This window comes from Corvus kubaryi, unplaced genomic scaffold, assembly GCF_017639235.1.
Source record: "Corvus kubaryi isolate FWS band 111438036 unplaced genomic scaffold, C.kubaryi_AGA036_p1.0 37041, whole genome shotgun sequence".
NCBI classification, from domain to species: Eukaryota; Metazoa; Chordata; class Aves; order Passeriformes; family Corvidae; genus Corvus; species Corvus kubaryi.
In genome coordinates, this window is record NW_024581018.1 from 276880 (window position 1) to 302931 (window position 26052).

General features: G+C 47.1%; 1 protein-coding gene across 4 annotated transcripts in view; it reads right to left on the bottom strand.

Annotated features, from left to right (window-relative positions):
* Positions 1-214: 214 nt before the first annotated feature.
* INPP5D (inositol polyphosphate-5-phosphatase D) overlaps positions 215-26052 on the bottom strand; it is a 62342-nt gene continuing 36504 nt past the window's right edge. For 2 of the 4 annotated variants that reach the window (XM_042020718.1, XM_042020717.1), the window contains exons 6-29: positions 24974-25145; positions 24431-24571; positions 20337-20424; positions 19559-19639; positions 19310-19381; positions 18913-19036; positions 17762-17868; positions 17148-17250; positions 15227-15423; positions 14329-14446; positions 13754-13850; positions 12566-12704; positions 11792-11900; positions 11552-11640; positions 11232-11313; positions 10011-10100; positions 9736-9849; positions 8524-8606; positions 7336-7423; positions 6458-6607; positions 5630-5723; positions 5289-5396; positions 4521-4790; positions 1974-2586 (exon numbers count right to left, since the gene is read on the bottom strand). In XM_042020718.1, coding sequence (XP_041876652.1) covers positions 1989-2586; positions 4521-4790; positions 5289-5396; positions 5630-5723; positions 6458-6607; positions 7336-7423; positions 8524-8606; positions 9736-9849; positions 10011-10100; positions 11232-11313; positions 11552-11640; positions 11792-11900; positions 12566-12704; positions 13754-13850; positions 14329-14446; positions 15227-15423; positions 17148-17250; positions 17762-17868; positions 18913-19036; positions 19310-19381; positions 19559-19639; positions 20337-20424; positions 24431-24571; positions 24974-25145 — 3314 coding nt within the window. In that variant the 3' untranslated portion in view covers positions 1974-1988. Of the gene's footprint in view, positions 1255-1973; positions 2587-4520; positions 4791-5288; positions 5397-5629; positions 5724-6457; positions 6608-7335; positions 7424-8523; positions 8607-9735; positions 9850-10010; positions 10101-11231; positions 11314-11551; positions 11641-11791; positions 11901-12565; positions 12705-13753; positions 13851-14328; positions 14447-15226; positions 15424-17147; positions 17251-17761; positions 17869-18912; positions 19037-19309; positions 19382-19558; positions 19640-20336; positions 20425-24430; positions 24572-24973; positions 25146-26052 lie in introns of those variants that run through there. The other 2 variants (XM_042020719.1, XM_042020720.1) reach the window with 2 other exon arrangements.

Below are 26052 nucleotides of genomic sequence, written 5' to 3' on the forward strand. Positions count from 1 at the left end.
ACTGTACCTGCTAACAGGTGCTGTAGTTTTCAAATCAGCTGTATCCACAAAAGGTCTGTGCAGACAGAGAAATTCACTCTCAGTCGTCTTCCCTGCCCTCCTTGGTGCCTTTGGTGTTTTCTCTGGGCAGGGACTACTGTCACTGAGCAAGCTGGTGTAACACCCACCTAAAGCTGAATCATGTGACAGGCAGCTCTGAATTTTTGATAAAGAATGACCAGAAATATGACGATTTTATTATTTTTTAAGTAATCAACATGGAAACAATAGCAGTGATTAAGTCACAGCAGGCTTAGCCTAATAGTAATCACAGCATTAATACTTAACACGAATATAACAGAAATGACAAGTGTGTTAACATTATTCATTCTCAGTCAATGAACAAAAGTGTATAGTAAGGTCAGCATTAATCTATTAAGAATGCTCCAGAACCAGCTGGCCAGTGTCCTCCAAAGCAGAGTGCTTGCTGCCAGGCAGGCTGCAGTGCTGCTGTCTGCCCCTTCAGGCAGCTGTAGTCCTGGGCTGCCATGGGCCCTGCCTCTTCCCCCGTTTCTGCCTGTGGTTCTGGTGTTTCCCTCTGTTTGTTGGGGTATCAAAGCAGGGCCTGCTCGAAGGAAAAAGAGCCACAGTGCCATGGGCTGGCCCTCATATGCTGTGTCCCCTGGGTGGTGCAGGGATGCAGCCCTGAGCTCCAGGCAAGGCTGGCTCCACTGAAAGTGTGGCCTGCATCAGTATCTGCTATTCAGACTCTTTCCCCATCCTCCCTGACCTCCTTGCTGCATGGATAGGACATGCTTTTGGAGCTGTACCGCTTTTAAGATGCTTTCTTTTACATATCACTCTTTAATAGGAATCCTGTAACACAAAATAGAAATCTTGCTTTTGTAGGAAAGGGCTTCTTTCAATCCACCCCTTCCATCTCCTAGTCCTTGTACCGTACCATCCTCTTTTCCAAAACATTTACTAATGCATGTACTTGGCCACCCGCCTCTTAATGGACGTACCAAAGTGACACTCAAAAGAATAACTTGCATTTGGTATTGTGGTCCTGGCCCCTCTTGGTCAGAGCAAAATAGGATAAACTCAGCTAGAACATTTTCATAATCACAGGGAGGGCTGCACCCTCAAAAATAAAATTCCTCAGTCTTTTTTAGAACCAGACCAGGGGACATCAGTGTGAACAAAGCAGTAGTCTCCATCATTCTTCCCATCAGGATTCTTCCTAGGGTACCACCAGCTGCTGTGTCTTGTTCACTATAGAGACAAGAGAAGACATCAGCTTGTATATTGTCAATTCTACAAGTTTTGAGTTTCCATCTCAATGGAGATGAAAAAAAAAATCCTACAGCTTGGTCAAGTGGGCTTTTTCTCCCAAACCCACTTACTAAGGCCCCCCTTACTCCTTCTCATATAGCTCATGATGTTCTGTTGAAAAAAACCCAAAAAACAACACAAAACCAAACCACAACAAATAAACCCACCAGCCCAGGAAAGTATATGCCTGACTATTTCTGTAGAGGGTTCAGTAATGTTTTTAGACACACTGTTCTAAGTTGAGAAGTGTTTACCACTAACTACCAACTACTTTTAATCATCTTTTTATTACTTACAGCAAAGCAAATCCATTGCTCAATACTATGGATTTGTGCTATCAGGCCAGGATTGGCCACTCTTAGGAACAGCACAGTATGCCCAAAACAAGACATAGCAAGGTACTGACTATTTGCATTCCTCTTGTGACCACCAGGCTTAAACAGTCCAGAAGAAGGTAAAAATTCCTGCAAAGCTAAGGCCATAGTTTCACAACATGCCATCCTTGCAGCAATACCGCTTTAGGATATTCCCTGGCACCCCCTGCTCTGCAGGCCCTGTAGGTTTGTGGGACAGCACTGAGCTTGGATAGGAACCATGGAGTGAGGACTTAGTGACTAAGTCAGTACTACTCCAGTCACAGTGACATCACAGCCCAAGACAACTTCCACCCCACTTCATTCCCCCAAGTAACACACCGGTGTAGTTGTCCTGCTGACCGGGCCCTCCTCCGTCCGGTGCTTCCCGGAGTGCGGCAGCTCTGAACTGTCCCGATAGTCCCGGCCTTTGGAGTTCTGCATGTCCAGCACCGCCCGGCTCTTGGAGGGAAGGGGCGGCTTGTTCTGCTGTCCCTGGATGCTCAGGCTGACTTCAGCCCTCGATGGCTTCACGATTTTTTTGAGCGGTGCTGAGTTTTCCAATGGTGTTGTCATCTTTGGTTTCCCTTGACTCTTTTCCCCTGTATTCTTCTCTTCTGCTTGGCAGGGGGAGGTGTAGGACCGGAATCGCTGTGTGGGCACCAGGAAAGGTGGCGATGGCTGTTTGCCAGAGGTCTTGCTGCACTCGGGCTCCTGTGGCTTTGTGAGATGATAGCTCTGCTCAGGCAGTGGCGGCTGCTCTTTCCGCAAGGCCTTGGGGTATTCCTGCTCTTTCTTGGGGGCCACCTTGCCCTTGGAGCCCATGGAGCCATACAGTGGGTTCTCGAACATCTCTGGCCTTTGCTGCCCCTCCTCCTGCAGCACAGGCTCTGCCGTGGATTTCCCCACGTCAGGTGGCCTACAGTCATGGAAGTAAGGTGAAAAGGAGACTTGTGAGGGAAGGCAAGAGAGTCACTGACTGATTGAGGGAGAACACAAATAGTAAATGAGTGTGAGCAAATTAAACTGACTGCCTAAAGGGGCAACAGGAAAACAATTAAAACTCTGGGAGAGAGAACAGAAGTGTGCATTGTTTTTACTTTGTTTAATCATTAGTAACATGACAGCAGAGAGCAGATATGCATAGCATTGTGTAAACTCCCTGCTAGACTACAGTTCTGTCAAAGTGATGTTTGGCTTCTTTTTAAACACAGATAAACTACTGAGCTGAACTGTGCCAGGTCCTTTGATGACTCTGCAACACACACAAATCTGAATTTGAATATTAATAAGAATCTTCAGAACTGGCAGAGAGGATGGAAATGGTTGTCTAGAGGCTTAAAGTAAGAGCTCACATCATACTGTGGCATTTTACAACTAGGTCAATCTCCTCTTGCTACCAATGCAGCATGGTATTCCTAAGGAAGGGATAAATCTCCTTAATGCACCCAAATGCACAGTGTAAGAGTAATAGCACTGCTGTAGGGTGAGAGAATCCATGTGCATTCCCAGCAGAGCCCTTTGAGCTGCAGCTCAGCCTGAAACGACAGCTGTACAATGGGACACAGCAGGTCCTGTGGGTTTGGGTCACTCGACCTGATTTGGCCAGGCTTTCACCTGGAAAGTACTTAAAAAATCAGCCACAGTATCACTGAGCAGAGTGGAATAGAGGTCAGTGGCACATGTCCTTTGGGTGTCTTCAAATGAGTTGTGTTCCTTGCCTCAAGCTCTTCTCTGGCAGTCTGTGCATGCGGGAGCAGAGAGCTGAGCCATGATGGAGCACTGTCAGGTACAGAACAGGCCCAAGCAGTGCTGGCAGCTCTGACTACTGCAAGTTCTGACTTCCAGAGTGCCACATCCGTTTACCAGGGAGCTCTAGCCCAGCTCAGAGAGCAACTGTCTCTTGACTGTGAAGAGGTCTGCAACAAGGACACAGATTGCACACGTGCACTGGGGTGAAGTAGCCTCATCACCTCACTAAGCTGGGAAGGGATGGGATACTTGCAGTTACCAGATGGAAATTCTGCATCAAGGCTTGTGATAGAGGCAGCACATGGAGTCTAGCTTCTGCAGCAAGCTGGACATTTGTACAGTGCAAGTAGAAATTCAGTGAAAGTACTTCACATATAACACAGGAAGGACCTCTCCTTCCCATCCAGGGGAAGGATCTATGCCACACTCCCCCCTTTTCTTCTTTGTTATTACAGTCAACTTTGTAATTTTCTCCTTCTCTTCTCTTGGTAGAGAATTAAACCTACATGTATCAGGCTGAGACAACTGGGGTTGTTCAGTCTGGAGAAGACTCCAAGGAGTCTTCACTGCAGCCTTCCAGTGCCTAAAGAGGACTTACACAAAGGATGGAGAGTGCAGATAGTGACAGGACAAGGGGAAACAGTTTTAAAATAGAAGAGGAGAGATTTAGCTTAGCTATTAGGAAGAAGGGTGCTTGAGGCCCTGGCTGCCCCATCCCTGGAAGTGTCCAAGGCCAGGCTGGATGGGGCTTGGAGCAACCTGGGATAGTGGAGAGTGTCCCTGCCCATCACAGAGGGTGGAATGAGATGAGCTTTAAGGTCCCTTCCAATCCAAACCATTCTAAGATTCCATTATTTAATTTTAAGTTTAACTCATGTATCTTTGGCTTTCCTTTCACAAAAGTCTGAGGAACTGCTACGCTGGTTTTCTTTGAGTATGTGATGCCTGCACTTGTGACCTTCACTTATCTTTCTAATTCTAGAGATAAAATATGTAAAGAATATGCTGCACCTAGAACTGTCCAAACAGATAATGAAACAGTGACTGTGCAGAATGACAGGAGAGAGGGGTCCAGTCCCAGTGCAAAACTCAAACACTCACAGGTACTCTTGACTCCAACTACAAATGGTTCTGTTTGCTGTAGGCTGGAGGGATGGTTTCGGAGATAGAGGTGACAAGGAGGGTGATGTGGAGGATGACTGACTCTGCCCCATTAGGGAGGTGTTCTCTTTGGGCTGCTGCTCATAGTTCCAGAGGGAAGGTGGCTGCTCTGGTGAAGGTGTCTGCTTAAGCTGGCAGGTTGCAGAGGGCTGCTGAGAGAAGGCAGCCATGCCCAGGTAGTTGGGGTTGCTGATGTCTGTGGGGGTGGAGCTGCTCGAGAGAAGAAATATTGTTAGGGAGGTACATGCACAAATACATTTGGGGTTTTTGTCTCCCTGCCAGCTACAAAGGAGTTCGTTCCCACTGATTGCTTAGATTCAATATCGTCTACTTTTTTTTTAGCTTTTTTTTTGGTCACTATTGCTTCAGAATCAGGGAATAAGTGGGAGTCCTGTTAGTGCCTCACTCCCCTGGGTCACTGGAGAGGAAGCAGCTGGGTCAAGACCACCTCCCTCACCCCCAAAATAGTTCCTGTGGCTGTGGCAGATGCTTCCCTTTCCAGGCTGCAGAGAGCACTCAGCTTCTGCAGCCACATACAGGGACTGTTGTGGGTTTCTGGGCCCAGCCAGAAGCTGCCTGCAAGGAAAAGCCCCAGTGAAAACAGGTGAAAGGACAGCTTTACCCAGACTCATCCTTGGGAAGGAAAAGCCAGGCAGTTTGAGCATAGCTTCCCACCCCAAGCTGTCAGAGGTAGGGCGGCAAGGTTACCGTAAAATATCCTCCTTTCCCAGGCTGTCTGGAGAAGGGACAGCACTCCCCCAGTGGCGAGCGATGGCTGCTGCCTCTCTGGCCATCAGATGAGTAGATTTTGACTTTCTGTTGGAAATGAAAGGGCCTTTTTAAAGTGGGTGCAGGGACCCGGTCTGGCTAATGCATTCTCAACTTTTGAAGCTTTGGGCACAGGAGCATTGACCAGTCCTGACCACAGAGCCACAAAGCAGCTTCCCAGTGCTCAGCACACCTGTTGACACTGCTCCCACAGCAAGCCCTGCTTTGCATTTATGGGGCCAACCGTTTTCCTGGAACTGACTTACCCACTTGCCCTTTACCTGTTAGTCTGATCCCAGTCTTTGTTAGGCTCTAAATTGCTGATGTTCTTTGGTTTCTGACCAGTGGTTTCATCACGTTCAATCTTGACAAAATCTGAAGGAAAGAAGGGGCACACACAGCTCCAGAGTCTGCCTGCCCAAGTTTTCTGTGTTCCCATGTGCATTAAGGCATCTCTCTTTGTCTGTCAGAGTGATGGACAGTTTTAAACTGTTGTTGCTGTTATGTTTTCAACTGCCCACTACACACATCATGTCTTGTTGACAGAGGAAGAAATGTGTATCTTGAAATACAAAGGTCATGACCCATATAAACAGCCACATACAGCCATTTTACCATCGAGAATAATTGTAAATGTCATGAGGCTGCTTCTGTACTCTGAATGAGAACAACAGATAGCAAGGTGAAGAAAGCAAAGTTTGTGATCCTCTAGCTACAGAACTGCTCATTGAGAGCCTCTTTGCAGCTGCTCCCTGGGATGACTGGAGCAGGGAGAGCTTATCATGGAGTGTGTCATGTCACAAGTGGAAGTATCCCCATTCAATAAAACCAGCGCTGGTGACAGACAGGGGGCTCTCTCAGTCTGCTGAATTTACTTGAATAATGAAAAACCCTAAGGAATCCAATTGTTCTGTGTTCCTGAAAGAGTACAGGTATGCTCCTGAGAGCTAACCATACTCACACCTCCTTGCACTCAGCATCAAAAGCACTTGCCTCTCTGTGACTACAGGCAGTGCAGAAGTAATTTTCAATTCCTTGACAGCTACCAGAACTCTTTTGAGGTGAGTATTCTCTAGCATGAGCATTGCAGAGATGATGACATTCCTTACCATACAGTTTCTCTCTCTGTTTTCCTTGTGATGTTTGTAACTTGATTTCACCTTGGAAGACACCCGTTTTCTCTCCATGGTGTGTGAGCACAGTATGGATAGGAGCTAAGGATTCTGTTGCTTCTATTCGCAAGGCAATGCAGCCTTCCCCTAAAAGATAACAGGAAGACAATGAGGCTGGGACTGAGAAACTAAGCACTGACATATTTTGTGTCATCTACTACCACTGCACTGACAGGTCTGTGATTACTGGAGAGAATCTGCTTTGGATCACGGTAAGGAGTTTAGTATCTCCAGAGAAATTAGGGGCATTTATTTCACTTCACGTATGTGTGAAAGATTTGGGCATTGACGATACCTGTGGGTGACTTCAGGATTCTGAGCTTCCACTCCTGGTAAGGAAAACATGAGCCTATGGCTGCTATTGCTTTTAATGGGATTTAGGGAAAGAGCCTTCTGTGGACAAGGACTGCAGTCTCTGGCTGGTGAGAATCTGGGAGCCACCAGCATAGCCAAATACTTTTCTGTAGCCAGAAGAAATGCCTCAAGTAAGTGCAAGTGCAACAGGATTTGTATGTTCTGAATAAGCACATTTACACATGCTAACTCCTGATTTAGTTCCTGTAAAGGACTTTCTCTTTAAGCCACTGCTCTTTCAGAGCTGGTAAAGCTCACACAGGTTGTTGCTTTGAGTTCATATTCCTCTAATCATAATTACTTTACAAAATATTGCCCACAGTGTATTTCTGTGTATGTTGAGTTCTAAATCATAGCTGTTCAGTCTATAGGAGTTACTTCTGTTCTCTGCCACTCTTTCAGTGGTTTGGAGAACCTAAGTGGATTTTGACTCATCCAGAACTTTAGAGCTAAGCACTTACCATAAGATTCATCACTGTCTGATGACTTAATGCTGATCAGGATATGCTGATCCAGTAGGTATTCTGGGTCTGAAATAATTGGAGTCAGCTGCAAAGACAAGTTAAGGTGGGTCAGTACAATATATGGTTGACAGGAGCACACTTCTCCCTGGAACTCAGTCCCAAATGAGGAAATCTCTGCTGGATAAACCCATGAGAGTATCATGTCACCTCCAGGATCAGCCTCTGATAATGTCTGGTTATCTGTGGTAAAAGGCTGCATGCTTTGAGTCCCAGCACAGGAGATGGAATGCTGCAAATCTGACACTCCCAGGGTGAGCTGCAATTTTCTCCTGTAGTCCAGGACTGAAAATTGCCTGAGGAGGAAGGCATCTGGACTCTGATTATAATCTGTTCCCAAAAATCTATCTGCTGTTGTTGCAATCACTTACTGTAGAGCCTTTCCCCAGTCTCTCAGTGTAAGGCACTCTTTCCAAAGTCAGCACTTCTGGGCTATTTAGAAGGGTATTGACATGCACATTTGCTCCAAATCCAGGAGCTCTTGTAGTTCTTCCAGCTCCCACCATGCCAAGAAATGAAGAACAGCTCTGATCTCAAGGACAGGACTTGAGTCTGACACTGACACACAGAACACTACTTCTGGCCACTGATGTTCTTTTTAACACAGATAAAAAATACTTAATCAGCTTTTCTAAAATACACGAAAAGAAAGTTTTGTCTGACCAGGCAAAGAAACTCCAGGGCAGAGTTACTCTTTAAGATGTTTTATTTTCCATTTAAAACCAGAAAAAAAAAAAAAAAAAAAAAAAAAAAAACAAAAAAAAAAAAAAAAAAAAAAAAAAAAAAAAAAAAAAAAAAAAAAAAAAAAAAAAAAAAAAAACAGGGCCCGCTTAAACCAGCATTATGTTCACTAAAACGGTGAGAAAAAAAGTCATGGTCCTGGATGGCATAATCACACCAGCAAAATTCTTGAGAGAGGTACACTGGCATGAAAGTCCTTTCCTGCTTACAACATACTCTGTTTAGCCTAAGCCCATCCTGCACTCTTACAGTCCCTTTGAGTGTAAACAAGACCACAACAATGTTCCTGAAAATAGTATTTATGTAAGTAAAAGATCTAACGTTGCTTATGGGATGAAAGTGGAAGCTTCTCTTCCATACGAATATGGAGGTATAGTCCCAGTTTACCTTTGGAAGTGCCTCGACGAACTTTACCACAAGCTCCCCTTCATTTCCATCCTCATTTTCTCCTTCCTGGCTCTTTACAAAGCCTGCAAAGGGACAAGAAAGGAGTTTACCGGGAGAGAGACAGCAAGAACTGGGCTACAAGTCCTCTTCACTATGTCTCCAAAAAGCCTACAATTATTTTCCTACTTGGATGCAAATTTTAAAAGTATTAAGAAGCTTAAAGTCTGAGCTTTGGGTGAATGTTTACACAGTAAATTTGCAAGTGATTTTGCTGGAGCATTGTTAAATGGTTTTATTTTACAGTTAAACTTGGCACTGAGGAGCTCAGTGCATACATGGACCGGAGGATAAGAACATGACAGCTCTTCCTACGCCACTCAAGATAGCACACTTTTGAAATTCTAATTTAAGATTCGTAATACACTGTTTCCATAGAAATTTATGCAAATTTTGATACAGCCAAAAAATAATCTTTTATGGAACTGTCTTTGACACAGCGCTCTGACATGCGATAATGTGATGAAGCATCCACCAAAGGCTTGCTGTCCCACTTACAGGAGCAGTCCTGTGATGGGAAATTGCTTAAAAAAACCCACAGCCAAGGGCACGTAGGCTTGTGTTACATAAACAGCTGAGACTCAGCCCCACAGCATGGGGACAGGCAGTGAAACCGACAGCGCTGCGGGGTGCACAGTCCCACTTACAAAATCACATCACTAGCATTCATTTCCCTTTTAGCTGATCCTCTGACTTACTCTTTGTTAAACCAGGTTAATTCAATTATTTAAAATTATTTTTGTTAGCATAATGCAGATGCTTTATTTTGAAATCACCTGATCATTTGTAGCAGGCACAATAAGAAATTTAATCAATCATGTCTTTGCTATGTAGGCATTTTCTGTGTGATAAGAAAGAACAATATGTGTTTGCCATCAAGAAAGAAATTATCAGATTGACAAACAAGGTGGAAAAAATGTTGGAAAGCTACATGTCTAAGCATGGATTACAGCTACCTTGCCTGTGGGGTTTGGATTGTATTGCTGACAGTATAGAATGACTTGTAAACTACAGCAGAACTTTAGGGCATCCCTTTTTTGGATTGGAACAAATGATCCACACAGCTGTTTTCTTAGATCAAAGCAAGAAGAAGGGGAACTAATCCAAACATGCAGAAAACTTTGACAGAAACAATAAAGATGGGCAAACCCATACTTTCTAAGCAGCTAGAGTGAAACTCAATGTAGAACTTGGTCTGGGACTTGGTCTTCAGAGTAGCGTAGCAGTGCAGGAACTCTATCTCCCCTTGGGAATCTGTGTATTTGGAGTCTAGGAAAGAGGAAGGGAAAATAATGGCACTTTCAGCAGGAGATAAAGAGAGGGCATTTTTGAGTGGACTCTTAAAGAATCAGAATTTCTCTCAGCATATACAAAGCACTGCATTTTGTATCCAAGGTGAAGATGGCACACATGCACCCAACCTGACTAACCATTCTTGGAAACGAACTGTGAGGTGACTCCCACTTCAAAGGTGGCAAACACAGGACTGTGGTCACTTGTTGTGATGTCAGTGGTGCAGCCTGCCAGTGAGAAAGGGAGGATGGTTACTGCCCTGCTCCGAGGAGATCACTGCCACAGAAATATTATTCAGTAATTTTCCAGAAAACATAACAGTCTCTCTGGTAACTGTCTCTAGTCAAAAGTGTTTCTCTACATAAACTCATGTCAGTACACAGGAATGTATCTCTTTTGTCAGAATAAAGAAAGATTTGGTTAAGGGACATAATTTTACTGTATTGTTTTGCAGATGACTGTCAGTGTTAGATTCCTCCAGTACAAAAAGTCCTTACAGGTTACCTCTGCAGTATGCACAGCTAATTAAAGCTCTAGTATGGCAGGAAATCACACAAGAATACACTGGTGCTACTTCAGTGCTACAAAGCAACTCCTGGCCCAAGGTTAACAGTGAATGAAAAAGGCCTGATTGGACCTAAGCACACACTGAGTTCCAGCAAACCCAGTCATTCCAGAGGAGCCTGTCCAACCCCACACCTCAGCATCATGGGCTCTATGATCAGATCAGCCTGCCTCATCCCTGAGAGGCTTTCACAGCCCTGCTCCCAATGCATGCATAGGAAACCATGAACAGCATACTCAGATGCTCAGTCCTACGTATAGTCAATGACATTTCAGGAACTGGTATTTGAGTCTTTTTTTAAATAGGTTTTGTGGGCTTTTTCTCTTCCCTGCACTGCACTTTTGTGATGCTTCTCAGAGGAAAGGGAACAGGCTCTTCTGAAATATGATTGGATACAAGAGATGTGTTTGCAGCTCCAGTCTCTGCAGACCGGACTGTGCACACAGGGTCTGTCCTGCTGGCACTCGCTGTCAGGAGTTCCTGGTAGTGACTGCACAGGAAAAATGGTGGTTGCTGCCAAGAAATAACTGGTGTAAAGTGATCCTACAGTATGGCCTAAAGTTGGACAGCTGCAACTGTCCAGGTGGTGTTCTGCATATAAAAGAAAAACAGAACGAATTCCCAACACTGTAAGGTTACAGGCAGAGATATTTTGGCTCCCCTCTGCCTGGTTTAACATCAGGTCCCTCTATGCTGAGTGCCTGGCAGTGCAGGGAGATCCTACAGACTGTGTTCTGAATAATTTCCGTTTCAGACTGGTTGCCTTGCTATCGACAATCTGTTCTCTACCCACCATAGGACTGACACACAACGTGCACCATGGGGTAGGATTTCCAGAGCACTCGATCACACCAGGATGGCAAATTGTACTTCATCTGCAAACCAAAAGAGAAGTAATGTCAAGAAGAATGGAAAGGACTAGTTCACAAAAGAACAGGAAATTCATTCACCCAAGCACCATATATTTGTATCAAGTCTTTTCATTGTGTTGACTCCTTCCAAAACACTACAAGGGCAGAAAACACTGAGATTGGTTTAGGTCACATTCTCCTGTAGGAGTTGCTGTCACAGCTTATGCCATATACCTCTGAAGGGAAATCAGTTTTCACCTACCCCTGTAGCTTTTTGCTTGGTGTAAGCGTACTTCTCCCGGGTGCCTCTCTCAAAGCGGTAGGTTGGAGCAAAAGTAATCTCTTCTTCCTCTAAAACAGGGAAAGAGCTCTGTTACAGCTTGGCCATTGGGAACCCTCACCTGGGTTGTGAGGTGCCCCGTACACCCTTCCCCGTGCTGGGGCTGGCAGGGAAAGCTGGTGGACATAGCAGAGGAACCTGCCAGCCAGTGCAGGATCTCACCGAACTGCAGGAACACCTTTTGGTCTCTTCTCTCGAGGAGAAGCTGGTCGAAAGCCAGCAGCTCTGGATACTGCTGCTGCCTGATCTTCTGGATAATATTCTCTGCTTCCTGCCAACAGGGAAACAGCAGAGGTGCAGATGATGCAAAACCTCCTTAAAAATACTCCCTTCACTGGTAAACTGGCAAGTGCTCCTGAACTGTTTGACAGAGCGGTACCCCCTGCCACTTCCCCACCCTTCCCTTCACTGAAAAGCCCCAGCCTTTGCTGTGTGGCTGAACATTTGTCTGTCAAAACAGGTATCAAAATGCCCACACATCCCCTACACAAGAACACACACACTCACAACCACGTGCACATCAACACCAAGCTTGGTGTTTTCTCCCGCGTACTGAAACCTATCCAGTATTTATGATGGCTCGCCTGTTCCTGAAGGCCTGTTTGAGCCATTCCAAGCTCACCAACCGGAGCAGAAAGGCAATCTGAGCCATTCAGGGACAGATGCTTGTTCACAGTGGGAAGGAGAGTTGGGAGGTTTGGGGAACCAAGGCTGCTTGAAGCAGCAAAGTGTGCCAGATGCCATTCCTGGGTCCATTAATCTTTGGAGAGGGCAAAGGGGATTTCCTTACTCTCCCTCAACTGGGGCCACACTCACGCCCTGGAGATCCCTTCTGTCTCCCCTCTTTTTGCCATGTTGCCCTAGATTGGAAGAAGAGAGCACTCCTATAGCAACAGAGTGTGCTGTCCCTGCAGGGCTTCCCGCAGCGTCCCGCACCGTCGGGGGCTGTTCCACACGGTAGTTCAAGTCTCCCAGCCAGAAAAGATGAGTAAAGCGATGAGTGATGTTAAATGGACTCAGTTTCTTATCTCCCAGTGTCAGGAAGCGCAGGATGTTCGTGTAGTTCTGGTTGCGTCTGTCAAGACAAGAAACATCTGCCTGACATCCTAAATTGCCATGTAATTTCCAAATGCCTGGGATGGCAGAGGCTGCAGCTTTACCAGGCAGGAACTGCTCCGGCTCAGCAGCTACATAGGAGCAGATCAGAAACTGAGAACTTGCCACCCCAGCAGACAGGCCCAGGGAATGTGCTCCTGAAGCCAATTCTGCTGCCTTCTGGGGCTGTGCTTTTCTGAGCTACATGTCCTAGAAACCCAGCATTAGATTGTTGCCTTCAGATTTCAGCAGCAAACACTTAACTAGATCTTGGCAGCTCTTCCAGGCCCTGGGGAAACCTTCCATAAAAGTTAACTCCATCAGTGGCAAAGACCCTGTGCGGAAATCCCACACCATCTGTTTCCTGGACTGGGAAAGATGACAAGGCCAAAATCTTCATTTCAAGTCCTCTTCACTTTCAAAACCACTCCTTCCAACTGCTCCAGCTCCTCCCAGTGTGGGCGCAGATCTCCCACTGGTGTCAGGATCTTTGCCTTCCAGTCCTGTGCTGACCAGAACCTGCCTAATCCACGAACACTCATTTCACAGCTGGATATAGAGAGCTAGTCACCGTGGGGATATTCCCGTGCTACGCTTCCCTCCTGGTATTCCTGAGGGATATTTCTCAGCTGTGTCCTAGGGCTCGCAGCACTGCCCTCAGTGAGGAGGAAGACAGTCCCCTTCAGCACGTTATTTTGAGATGGGAAAAGCCTTCCCACATTTCTCCAAAACACTGTAAATCATGGAACTGTTTTCCTCATGCAGCGAAGTTTTCATGACAGGTCATGCAAGTGTTGTGAGAGACTTTTACACTTGGCTCTGAAATAATTTTGCTGTCCATTTCCCCTGCACCCCTGTGGTATGGCCACATAGTATAAGCCCCTTGTTTAAATGCCCTCCCAGGAGACAATTTTTTTATGGTCATGAAAACATGCTTGTGCCTGTCTGGTGGGCCCTCCTTCCAAACATGACCCAGAGAATTTCACCCTGGCTCAACAGCCATTTTTGAGAGGGGAGGATGTATCTTACCTGTGTTTCTTTTCACTTCCTGAAGTCAAATGGCTGTTAACAAACCCAAAGGATGTTCCATTAAACATGAATGATACTCCCACTGCTCCTTTATTACCTGGCAAAAGGGAAGCCAAAAATTACAAAAAATCAATCCACCTCCAGGCTGAGCCTAGCAAAGGTAATAAAGCACCTAGCACATGTGAAGTGGAGGATGGAGAAGAGAAATTGACTTAATTGGCACAGAAAAAATTAGTGCATTCAGCACAGATTGTGGGAACAAATTTTTAAGGGTGCTAAAAAAATTAGTTGAAGGGAGAGAAGTGCAACTTCCTTGTGAAACCCAAGAACGAGCAATCCAATAGCCGGTCAAGTGTTTGCTGGGAATATAAATATATATATGTATACATATGTGTGTGTTAAGTATACACACAGGTAGATTTCCTCTCTTACAGGGTAAGATACAACCAGTGCTAGTGGGATATAACTTTAGTAGTGTCACAGAAACGTTGCCCGAGGAGTGTTGTGGAAGAAGAGCTGTTCCATGTGAGCTGAGCAGATCACAGCTGTCTGGGCAGGACCTGCCCGTGCCTCACCCAGCGTGTTTGCGATGCCTGTCTTCACATTGGCTGTGCAGATGTGGCTGATGCGGTTCTCATGTTCTGGCTTGGCCAGGACAACAATCCTGATGTTCCAGAGGGTATGGATGGCTATCTGCAAGGATAGGAAGAGCAGAAGTTATATTTCTGCAAATACCTGCCAAGCTGCACTGTGGCTGCAGCCTTCCTGACTCCTTTGATAGCACTTCTACAGAAATTTTCTTCCTGTGCTCAGGATATGTTTTCAGTTGTTTTAATCAATGCTGGGTGGAAGGACCTCATTATTTGCTAGTCCTTTTTTCTAGTTAACCTTTCGATTATCTTGCTTGCACAAAATAGTTTCCCAATCATCATGAGAGTTAGAAGTCCTGTTTTCAGGAGAAGTCCATATTTCCAGATATGCTTAGATTTGTTTCTTGACATCACTGAAACCCAGGAATGTCCAAAGCTGGTCTTAATAAGGTTCAGTTTCTCTTATGACTCTGCCTGTGTACTGTTACATCCTACTTTGAAAGTGCAGTAGCCTAGGGCGAGATCTAGGCTACAACTGGCTCAGGAAGTTTAACAGTCTCCTCCTTTTTGAAAGTCAAAATAACACCAGCACTTGACTTGAGTGCTCAACATCTCCCCTTGCTCCTAGGCTGGCAGGGTTCCTGCTTTGGCAGTGGGGGGGTCACTGTCCATAGCAACAGGTCCATCTAGTCAGCTCCAGGGACCATCTTATGGAGCCCACCAGACACATTCAGTTCACTTTCCCTCACCGAAATGCAATGACAATAAAGGGAGGGAAAGGGAGAAGGTGGAGGCAAAATCCCACTTATTCCCATCTCTTTTATTTGTACAACATGTACACCCTCATCCTGAGTTCTGTGCAATAGCGGGAATAACCCCTCACCACTTTGAAGCTGATACTGGTGATTTCCTGCAGAGATTGCCTTAGGGTCTCCAGCCATTCCTTTTCCCCCTGGGGATCCTCCTGGGTGCCAATCACATAGATGTCATGAGGGATGTAGTCAGCAGTATCATCACGGGTCTTCCCCTGACCCTTGGAGAGAAACCAGGAGGTGATCTTCTTTGGGGGCGGGGCTGCACCTTTTATTAACACATCGAACACAAAAGGAAGTCAGAGCATGTCCTGTCAAAACCAGGATGAAGACAACAGATGGGGACAGAAATGATGGGCTTCGCATCTCGTATCACTTTTGTATCAGCCAGGGCAACACTATTCTGACAGTGATGTTACCCCCACCTGAGTCACTGAGTGTTGGGGTTTTAGGAGCTCTCATGGTTTTTTCTTCTGTTAAAGGAATTTTGCCATACATGTTGCCAGGGGAGCAAATGGCTGAGTACTTAAGAAAAACAAAAGAGCTGGCTACAGAGTGGGGCGCATCTGGCTACTCTTTTGTTTTCGCCTGAGTGTGTGGGGGAAGTTGTTCTCGGCGTTCGGACAGAGAGGGAAGCTGCTTTCTTCGGCCGCTTTTCCTTCTGCTGGAGAAGCCCCGGGATCCCAAAGCCACCTTCCCTGCCCCGCTTGGAGCCGGGCTGTGGCCGCCCTGCCCCGCCATTGCTTCGAGCCTTCGCTACGCTGTAGCCGTGCTCGCCCTGCCTGCCCAGACCTCCAGGGGGTTCCCCGCTTGGATACATCTCGTCTGTCCTCCCGGGATTTGTGCTCGTCCCTGCCGTTCCAGCCTCCTGTTCCCGAGGGTCCGGCCGGACACCGGGATCAGCTGCCCAGGGGTTTGGGAAGCCTTTGTTCCATCCCTTCCCGGGATCCCAGGCCCCCCAGTGCCGCGTGCTCCCCGAGCTCGCTCCGGAGCGCCCCCTGCAGCCGCGGGGGAACCATCGCACCTGCCCTGCTCACCGGGAGCCGCCAGCGCCCCTGCCGGCTGCGAGCGGAACTGCACCCGAGGGGAAAGGGCCTGACAGCCGAGAAGGCTGGGACTGGGTTTGTGATTGTTTGCTGTCACTGCCAGAGTTATTGCTGTTTGTTTGACTGGTTATACACATATAGATATATAATAGTAAAGAACTGTTATTCCTATTTCCCACATCTTTGCCTAAAAGCCCCTTGATTTCAAATTTATACTAACTTGGAGGGAAGGGGGTTGCATCTGCCATTCCAAGGGAGGCTTTTCTGCCTTCCTTAGCAGACACCTGTCTTTCAAACCAAGACACTGAGAAAAGAGTGACTCTGCTTTGACCACCTTCCTCTTGTTCATCAGCTTTCCAAGGCCAAGGCTAGCCAGGGGTAAAGGCAGGGAGCTGTACTCCTCCTGGCCTGCCACTGCCTTCACCTTATTCCTTAAGGATGGCCAAGCATAGACAGCTCAGCTCAGAACAGCTGAACCAGGCTTCTCTCCCAAAAGGGAGAAAAATAACCTAAATTCCACTGTCCTCAGCTACACCCTGTCCCCTTCTCTAAGTACCACACTGTCTCCCCAGGCTGGACATGAACTGTCCCTAGTCAAATCAGAGCAGCTGACATGCAGTTTGTGGAATTGCTCCTGTCCTTTCTGCAAGGTGGAGGATGATGTGCACTGCTGCACCAGCTTTGTGCCAGCCACAATTCTCTGTCAGTGGAGCAATCTTTCAGTACCCAACAGGGACAACTTCATGGTCCTTTGAGTGGAACCATGAGAAGTATCAAACCACATGCAAGAACAATTCTCAATATCAGCTCTTCCCCTGTCCCAGGGGGATGACAGCCCTGGTGTACAGACCTGCCATAGAACACAGAGTCTGGAGCTCATCGTGCCAGCTGAGCACACCTTTTGACAGTGTCTGAAGGAGTGCCCATGGCAGAAGGGAGCCCATACCCATATTCCAGGTGCCAATGAAGATGGTGATCATATCAGGCTCTGGTTGCTCCGAGTGTTTATTCTTCATCTGCTGCAGAAGCTGGCAGAACCCTTCTCTCTTCTAGACAGGGAGGAGCAGAGAAAATTAATGAGATACTTAACTCCTCCAACATGACCTGTTAAAAAAACTGGCTGAACCAGGAAATTCCCAGCACACTTGAAGGGCAGATTAGCTCTGCACTATCCTGAAACCTTCCCAGAGGCTGCCTTTCCTGTGGTGCGTTTTTAGGCATTTAGCTTGTGCATTAACAAATGCTGAGCTGGTCAGAAGGAAGTCTTTTCTTCCCTCTTTGCCTATATGAACCTTTTCACAGCGGCGATCTCAACTCCTTGCCTCTCCTCACTGTTTGGTCTGTCCTCTTTCAGTGACAGCACTTAGGTGTCCAGTATCTCCCTTCACAGAGTGCACTTGCTCATTTTCTGGATGTTTCCAGAACAAAGGAGAAATTTAGTTTTTACAAAACCAACTACTGTCCTTCAACAGTTCCTCTTTCTGCCAAGGAATGCCCCATGTTCCACTCCCACCTGGGTACCTGCTCCAGGCTGGCAGGAAGGAAACACCATGTATGTACCTTGGAATCGGAAAAAACATATTCCTTCCGCTGTGTTTTTTCTTTTTCTGTTTCCAGAACAATCACCAGCTTGTTTGGAAGCTTCTGGGACTTGATGAGCTGCAAGACTGAACAGAGGCTGGGTGTCACGAGCTACGGTCACTGAAATAAGGGTCCCACCAAAAAGAACAGAATCCTGCTCAAAGGCTTGGGATTTATGTGGTGTCTTTTCTGTCTGTGCAGTTGGTCCTGCAGACCTGCATTTTAATGTTGCTTAATCCTGTTCCAAATAGGAACAGATTTGGACTCCAAGTGAAGAGGACCCCCAAAACGCTTCTGCTTGGAGCTCTTTTCCATCCCAAGCCTTGGAGTGTGAAGCGAAGCCTTGACTTTGTGCAGGCAATCCCCCTGTATCCTGAGCCAGCCTACATGTGTTCCTTCCCCATCTGTGAAAGAGGATGTAAGACCTCATTTGGTGCTAAAGGTGATTCCTGCCATCTAAAATAGCAGCTAATTATTATGAACACCAGGTGGAGAAAGCCAAGCATGAAGGCTTATCTTTTCAGTTACTGCCAGCAACAGGTTGATTTTCTAGCAGGAGAGAGCCCAAGGGCATCATCTACTCTCTGATAAATCTCTTTGTGTCAACTTCAGTGAGCTGCCTGTTCAGAAAGACAACAGAAAAAAAGGGAAGTTGTTTGAATCAGGCAATCACAGACCAAACTGGCATTGCTCATGATGAGAGATACCAACCTACATAGAAAAAATCAAGGGAAATTGACTGAAAAATGTTATTGAAACTGAGTGTCTGGATTTTCACCATCAAAAATCATCACAGAAGTCAGCATGTTCCTGCAGAATGTTGGGGTTTTTTTTCAAGTGACATTGCTTTTCAGAAAAAAATGGTTCTATTGCAACCAGCTCCATGGGGAATCTTCTACCAAAACCTGCTCCCTTGCAGTACTGATTCCAGTACTGAGGCCAGGTCTAAAACAATCTGTGAAAGCTGGTTATCCCAGTACTGAGATATATGTGTCTTGCACCCAGGACCTAGCAGAATCTCCTGCCCTCTGGGCCAAACCTTGCCCCAAGTGGGGCTGAAGGAACCTCTCCCCATCATCCAGGGACCCAGAGCCTAGTCCAGTGTTTGTGACATTAAGCTGACATCTTACTTTTCTTGTGGGTATAGAACTTGTCTTCTGGACCATCCTTAGATCTCTTGATAATCAGTTTTCCCATTTCCACATCCACTTTGAGTTGTATTTTTGAGAAAATTCCTAGGGAGTCAGTTTTGACCTAGTGGAATACAGAGAGGTTTTCCATGAGGGACCTTCTACACTTCAGTCACATGTATTACAAACGCAGCACTTCCCTCAATTCCTGGACACATGTCATTATGCCAGTCTCACTAGACATCTCTTAGACATTTTCATGGTGCCAAACAGCATCCAGGAATAGCTGTTATCTCTGTGTCAGCACAGCAAACTTCCCAGGAGCTGAGATGCTGACATAAATCTGTGTTACTGTCCTTCCACATTGTGATCAGCATCATTAAAGGAGTAAATTTACCTCAAAAGTGACAGGGGGGATAAGGGAGCGCCGGTGTGTTGAATCAGGACCTTCAATCAACAGTGTTTTCACCTGTAAAAGAATTATGTGTAATTGATTGCCTTTGGTGATTCTGCACTACATTGAGAGTAATGAAATCAGAACAAAGCAATCTTACTGTGGCAGAGCACTGCACTGATGATGAACAAGGAATATAACTTGAGGCAAAAGATGGTAAGAAGATGATATAAAATAGCTTGGAAACACTACCTTTTCTTCAATAGAAGACAGCAAAGAAATCAGCTGGTTGAGTTTCAATACAATATTGACTGGACTTGCTTCACCAAGCATCTGAAACCACAGCACAGGAACAAAAAGAGAGAGGGAGATGGGTGATTACCAAGCCAACAGAGCACGGCCTGGAGTGCAGTCCCAGGAACACCTCACACAGAGCAAGGAGCAGCACTCTGATCTGTAATGGGCAGCACAAGAGCACAGAACATGCAGAAGTGTGGGAGGGTGGAAGGACAAATCTACAAACCTGTTCCATAGGGTCGAGGCAGCTGGCAATGCAAAGGAGTCAGCTTGCTTCTGGGAGCAAGTTTGCATGACCAGGCCTGGGGCTCAACATACAGAAATCCTGGACTTTTGGTTTTCTGGCAGGGAGAGGAAAGTCATGTGGACTTAAGTGGGTTTGGGATAAGGAAGGATTTGGCAGTGAAACATCCTAGAATGAGGTTTATGCAAAAAGAAGTGTGCAATGCCAGCCCACATTCTGAGGGAGGATGGGGAGGTGGGAGTCCTCAAGCAGTTGGTGGCACTTTCCTCTAGGACAGGAAGGGGGAGCAGGTGGAGTGGGCTATGAGATAAGAGAAACTGCGGGATAGAACTCACTTCGTGCCCTCTGCACTGTGCAGAAAGAGGCTAAAGAGAACAGAAGTGGCGTGTGCCCACCTGCACCCCACTGGCCATCGCTGCGCACCAGAGCCATCCCTGCCCCAGCTGACAGCCACCCACATACCTGTCCTGCTCTTCCCACCTCCCTTACCTGGGAGCGCTGGTGGGTACTGGGGTGCAGCTGCTGCTCAAACACCTTCTGGATGGACTCCAGAGATGGGAGAGTCCTCGAGGCCTCACTGTGAATACAGACACGGCACAGGTCTAAGGCTGTGGCCAGCTCCCTGGGTCCATTTGCAGTCAGACAAAACCACACAGAGGAGACAATGGGCACACGTCCACACTGGGCACACGTCCACACTGGGCCTGCCCTCGCCATGTGCCCATGAGCTGTGGGATGGGTGATGGGAGCAAATCCCAGCTGCTTGGTGACACGGTCTACAGGACAGTGTGAGTCAGGCAGCTGACTTTGCCTTGCAAAGCTGGGACATGGCCATACTGGCTGCTCCTCTGGTTTTGCTTTGGAGGTTCTAACTTCCTAAATCTCCCCGGAAAGGTATCCCAGTCTGGGCCAAAGCTGAAGATGCGGTGTACAAGCAGCATCAACCAAACTATGCCAACTCGTAGAAGTGCACTCAAATGCCTCAGAGCCCACCACAGTCGGGTGCCTCTGAATGCTTGCAGCCGTGGGAGCAGCTCGGTTCTGTACAGGGCCTGTGCAGCTGCTGAGGTTGCTGGGGACAGTGCTAGGGACAATGCTGGGGACTCTGTGCAAAAGAAAACTAATTCTTAGATATTTCATTTCACATGACAAAGAGGGGCCAAGCGCAGCAAGGGGGTGGAAGAGGCAGCCCTTGATCTCCTGAGCAGAACCGTTTATGGGTAACAATGAGATTCCTCCAGCGCTTCCCTATGAGATTCCACAGGATGCTCATTTGTCAAAACGCTGCTGTGTGAATTTGGCACAGAAGCTGCATGCTGATAATGACAAGACTTACCACGGAAAGAGCAGCCAGGGAGCACAGGTCAAAAGGAAGGTGATGGTGGCAAGCAGCACTATGCTCACACTGTGTCTAGTCAATGGTGGATATTAATGATTTCCCTCACTTTCCTAAGTCCGAATGGATGGGATTTTATTCCATCTTTGTTAGGGAAAGTGCTCCAAAGCAAAAGCATGCCTGCCTGAAGATTGGATATTTGTCTAGGTGCTGAACCAAGGATGACTAATTGCCTAAATTAAGCATTCATATTTGACATTTCAGTCTGAAAGACTTGCCATGGGACACACAGGAGTACAAGGCACATGTAGGAATCTGGTTCTGCTAATTGTATTCCTCCAATGCCACTATTCAGCTCTGGATCACCTAGGGCCAGTGTCACTGCAAACAGCTCTGGCCCCAAACCCAAGAGTGCCATTGATTTCTGCAGCCATGGAGTCAGACCCCAGGAGGCTGCAAGCAGTTGCAGGAACACTGGGGGAAGTTTAGTTTGAGAAGAGTGAAAGGATATTTATTGTGATGTACAGGCCATCTCTTAAAAACACAGCAGCAGCTGTTTGAAGCAACTCAGGAGTGATTTCCTATGGGAAGATTGCCCTCTGTTCACAGTGCAAAGTGTAGGCTGCGTGTGAGGAGGAGGAAGAGCTCCTGTGGGTGTTCAAGCTCAGCAAAACCACAGGGTGGTTTTAATTACACTTGTAACTTCTTTTGTTTTCTTCTCTTGACAGTATAAATACCTTTAGTGATCTTCATTGAAGTTTCAGAAGCCTGCGTGTCCACATTCAGTTGCACAAGTGCGGGTATCACAAGTGCTTGAAAAGCTACCTTAAAAGCTTGTTGGGGTTTAGGAGTTCTTCTTTTGCTCCTTTCTCTTAGAGAATTTTTTCCCATTTTTTGTTGCTACGAGACAATAACGACCGGGTACTTAGGACAGACAAAAAAGTTTCCCCGAGAAGGGTGGGGCTGGCTGCCCTCTTAGCTGGGGGTTTCTTGTGGAAGGGCAGAGATACCACAAGAATTGGGCTGGGGAAAAGGGGTTGAGTGCAGCTCCTAGCGCTCTCTTGCTTTCTCGGCATTCGGATGGGAAGGAGGCTGCAGTCGCTGTGGGGAGAATTCACCACCACTGCAGGATTCCGTCTCCTGCTGCCTTTCTTCTACCGTGAGTGCAGCTCTGCTCGTGGGAGCGGCCGTTGCACTGGACCCTACCTCACCAAAGGACCCTTCACCATCTGCTCAGGTGCCTCAGTGGAAAAGTTGGGATCCCGGGCCTTTTCCCCTCCCACGGAGCTTTTCATTGCCCCGCTCAGGAGCCAGGCTGCCACTGGCCGGCCCCGTCGCTTTTTTTTCCACTGCTCCTATGTTTATTTGCTACACTGTAACTCGCACCCCCTGCCCTGCCGGGACGCAGCTACAGCTGCCGAGTTTCTGATACATCTCATCTACCACCCCGGGATTTTGCTCATGCCTGCCTTCCCAGCTTGCTACTCCGAAGTTACCACTACAGCTCCTTTCGCCGTCCAGAGGGGCACCGGGTCCGGCTGCCCCGGGGGTTGGGGAAGGAAGCCCCTTTTCCATCCCTTCTGCCGAGCCCTTCCGCCATTGCCGTGTGGAGAGAGGGGCCGAGCTCGCGGCACAGCGCCCCCTGCCGGCGCGGGGAATCCCCGCAGCCGCCCCGCCCGGCCGGGAGCCACCAGCGCCCCTGGCGGCCGCGAGCGGAGCTGCAGCGAGGGGAAAGCGCTCCAGGAGCGGGAGGAGCCCGTTCACTGGGCTTGCTGCTCTTGTTTGTTGTCACTGCCATTGTCGTTGTTTGCTTGCCTTGTTATACATACACACACTGGTAAAGAACTGTTATTCCTTTTCCCATATCTTTGCCTGAAAGCTCCTAAATTTGAAAGTTATAATAATTCAGAGGGAAGGGGGTCATATTTTCCATTCCAAGGGAGGTTCCCACCTTCCTTGGCAGACACCTGTCTTTCAAACCAAGCATGACCTATGCTCAGCAGGCTTCTACCAGCAGCAGAACTCACCCAGCTCTGCACTAGCATGTTACTTTGCAATGTCCAGCCACCAGAAATCCTACAGAATATCTGGAAATGTTAAAGATGTCCTGGCATTTGAGGGAATTATGTCCTTGTTGCATGTCCTTTCTTTCATCTCTCCACCTGCATTTATGAGGAGTAGGGTTGTGAAACCCAGATAAGCTGAAGTAGAATAAGAAGTTGGAAATGGGAGAAGCCAAACATCATCACAACATCAGCACCGGAGGTATTTTAGTAACACAAGACTCTCACTTGTGATTTCATTCAATTTGAGTTTCCATTGTTTGGGTTTATTCTTAGCTGGCTACCTGGGTCTCCCCTCCCATGGGTGTAGAGAAGCAAAACGCTCAGGCAGGGTGCAGAAGGGCAGCTCTTGGAACAAAATCTCCTCAGTCCTCCCAGGGGCTTGTCTGTGGGCAGCTGGCTTCTAGGAGAACAGGATCAGGCCAGCAGCACAACCAGCCTCACCTCTGCATACACCAGAGAGAAGGTTATGGCAAGCCATGGAGAGAAGTGTGGAAATATGCACCCTCTGCCACAGAGTGCTCCAAGAGCTCTGCACAAGTGCAGGCTGATCCCTTTGCTTACAATCAGCAAGGGGGAAATAACATCCTTCCACCAGAGAAAGAGGGAGCTCTGCAATGTTCTAGTTCCCTGTCAGAGTTTTTCTATTTGGGACATGGAAGGTCTATAAACAGGAAAGGCAAAATTTGTAGAGTCAAGAGTCTAGGCTTGTTCCTTTTTTTCATTTGAGCTGGCCTTCACCAACACCAGTGGAATCACTCCAAGTTCACAACACATTAGTGGGAAGGAAAATCAGTGTTTAAAATCTAGTTATACACCAATATGTGCTTGTTTCCATAAATGGCTTGTGCTTGACAATCCTGTGGGTGTCATTTATGCATTACCAAATTATGCACTTAATCGGTTAGTGCATTTTTTGTTTTGTTTCTTTCTAAACACAGCATAAAATATAATACTCCGTTGACTGAAACCACCTACAAGGAAACTTGATTGTCAGAGCTGTCTCTTCTATATAGATTTCACATCTTTGGACCAGAATCACAGGTCATGAGATCTAAATATACTGGTTTTGAGGGCAAGCCAATTTCCGATGCCAGAAATGAGGGTTCTGAACGCATGCACATAGAACCATTGTTAGACTACAATGTTATGGCATTGTACTCTGAAAACCAGCTTCTAGTTACCTGAAGAGCCCTTTGCAAAGAGCTGTAAGCAATTTCTTCAGTTGAGGAAGACTGCTTGAGCCAGTTTGCACGATCTCAAAGTCACTGATGATGTGAACTCGCAGGTAATCCTGGATGAGTTTAAGATGCTCGTCAGAAACACTGTGAAGGAAACAGACAGGTCAAAAGCCAGCTCTTCTCTCTACTCCCAAATATCAAACAGCTTTCTTATTTTTCTGAAATTCCCACTGTTTAGGCACATGGCTAATAAACCAAGTTCTCTCAGATATTACTCATCCTTTATATTAGAAAACTATACCTCGACAGAGAACGTAAATGGGTGATTTTAATAATTCAGAAATGTATTTTTTTCTAGACAACAGCTGGACTGTAAAGAGCAGCCAATGCACTGTTGATCTGATTCTGTTCTTTATTTGGTAGTATAAATGAGGAGTAATTTTGTTGAATCAAACAGATCCTCAGCTGTCCCAAACACAGAGGCCCAGTGAGCATAGAACTGGGCTGAAGGCTGGTTCTGCAGCCCTGTCACTTGCCCTTCCTTACCTGCTTGTGTCCTGGTACTGCAGTCGCTGGAGTAGTGTCTCAGAAAGGGACAGTTTATTCACATCTGCCACCCGTGAGTTTTCAGGGAGAGAAGAGACCTCCTTTGTCTCACTGCTTGGCAGTGCCATGAGGATGTTGCGTGGGGGCAGGATAGGAGGTGTGGGTACCAGGTCTAGCAAGGAGGAAAGGAAAGGCACAGTCATTCCAGCATGGAAATTGGACCTCCTGTCCCTCACCCCAGGCAGGGCAGAGCCCACCCTGCAGGGGCAGCCCTTGCAGAAGCCATCCCTTCTGAAAGGTCTGTGGAGGGATCTCAGAGCTGGGAAGCTCAGGGCTCAGCACTGGCCCAGCTGCGTTTCTAGGGATGCAGTGGTGTGAGAGCAGTGGGATGAAGTGTCAGGCTTGGACCTCATGTGCAGGCAGCGCATGCCTCTGCCTCTGCCTCTGCCTGGCAGTGTACTCCACCCCAGCCAGTTTTGACTGTCCCATCTGCACAGCAGCTATGAAGGTTAATTGGTTAAGTTGAACATAATGCTTAGAGAACATAGCTGTACCTCACCCACATCATTCCCATTATCATGGGGATCTGCTATTGAGGTAGAATGGATGGAGGGACATGATGGAAGGAGCATCAGAAGCTGCTAATGGAAAGAAGTGAACAGCTAAAGTAAGCAAACACAGATGGAGAAAATAGACCCCATGACCCAGTGCATAGGGGCTGAATATCCTGCCTTGTGTTGTGGGCATTGAGTTGTAAGGAAAAAGGGGTTTCCTGCTGTGCCATCCTGCTGCTCAGCATATCTCCCTCTCCTAGGAGAAGAGTGGGTTCATCTCCGCTGATCCCAGCCATGGTTACTTTTCTTTTCATACCAATTGCTCCAACACTTCGTTACACGTGTTGTATGTAGCTGGTTGAGTTGTGAGGTTTTGTTTGGTTATTTCCTAATGGTGGAATTTGCATTACAAAATGACCCCCAGGACTGACCCGCTGCTCCTGGGCCAGTGCTGTGATTCAGAGACACCGAAGCACTGAGCCATGGGTGGTTAATCTGCAGGGTACTCATCTTCCACCTCTGCAG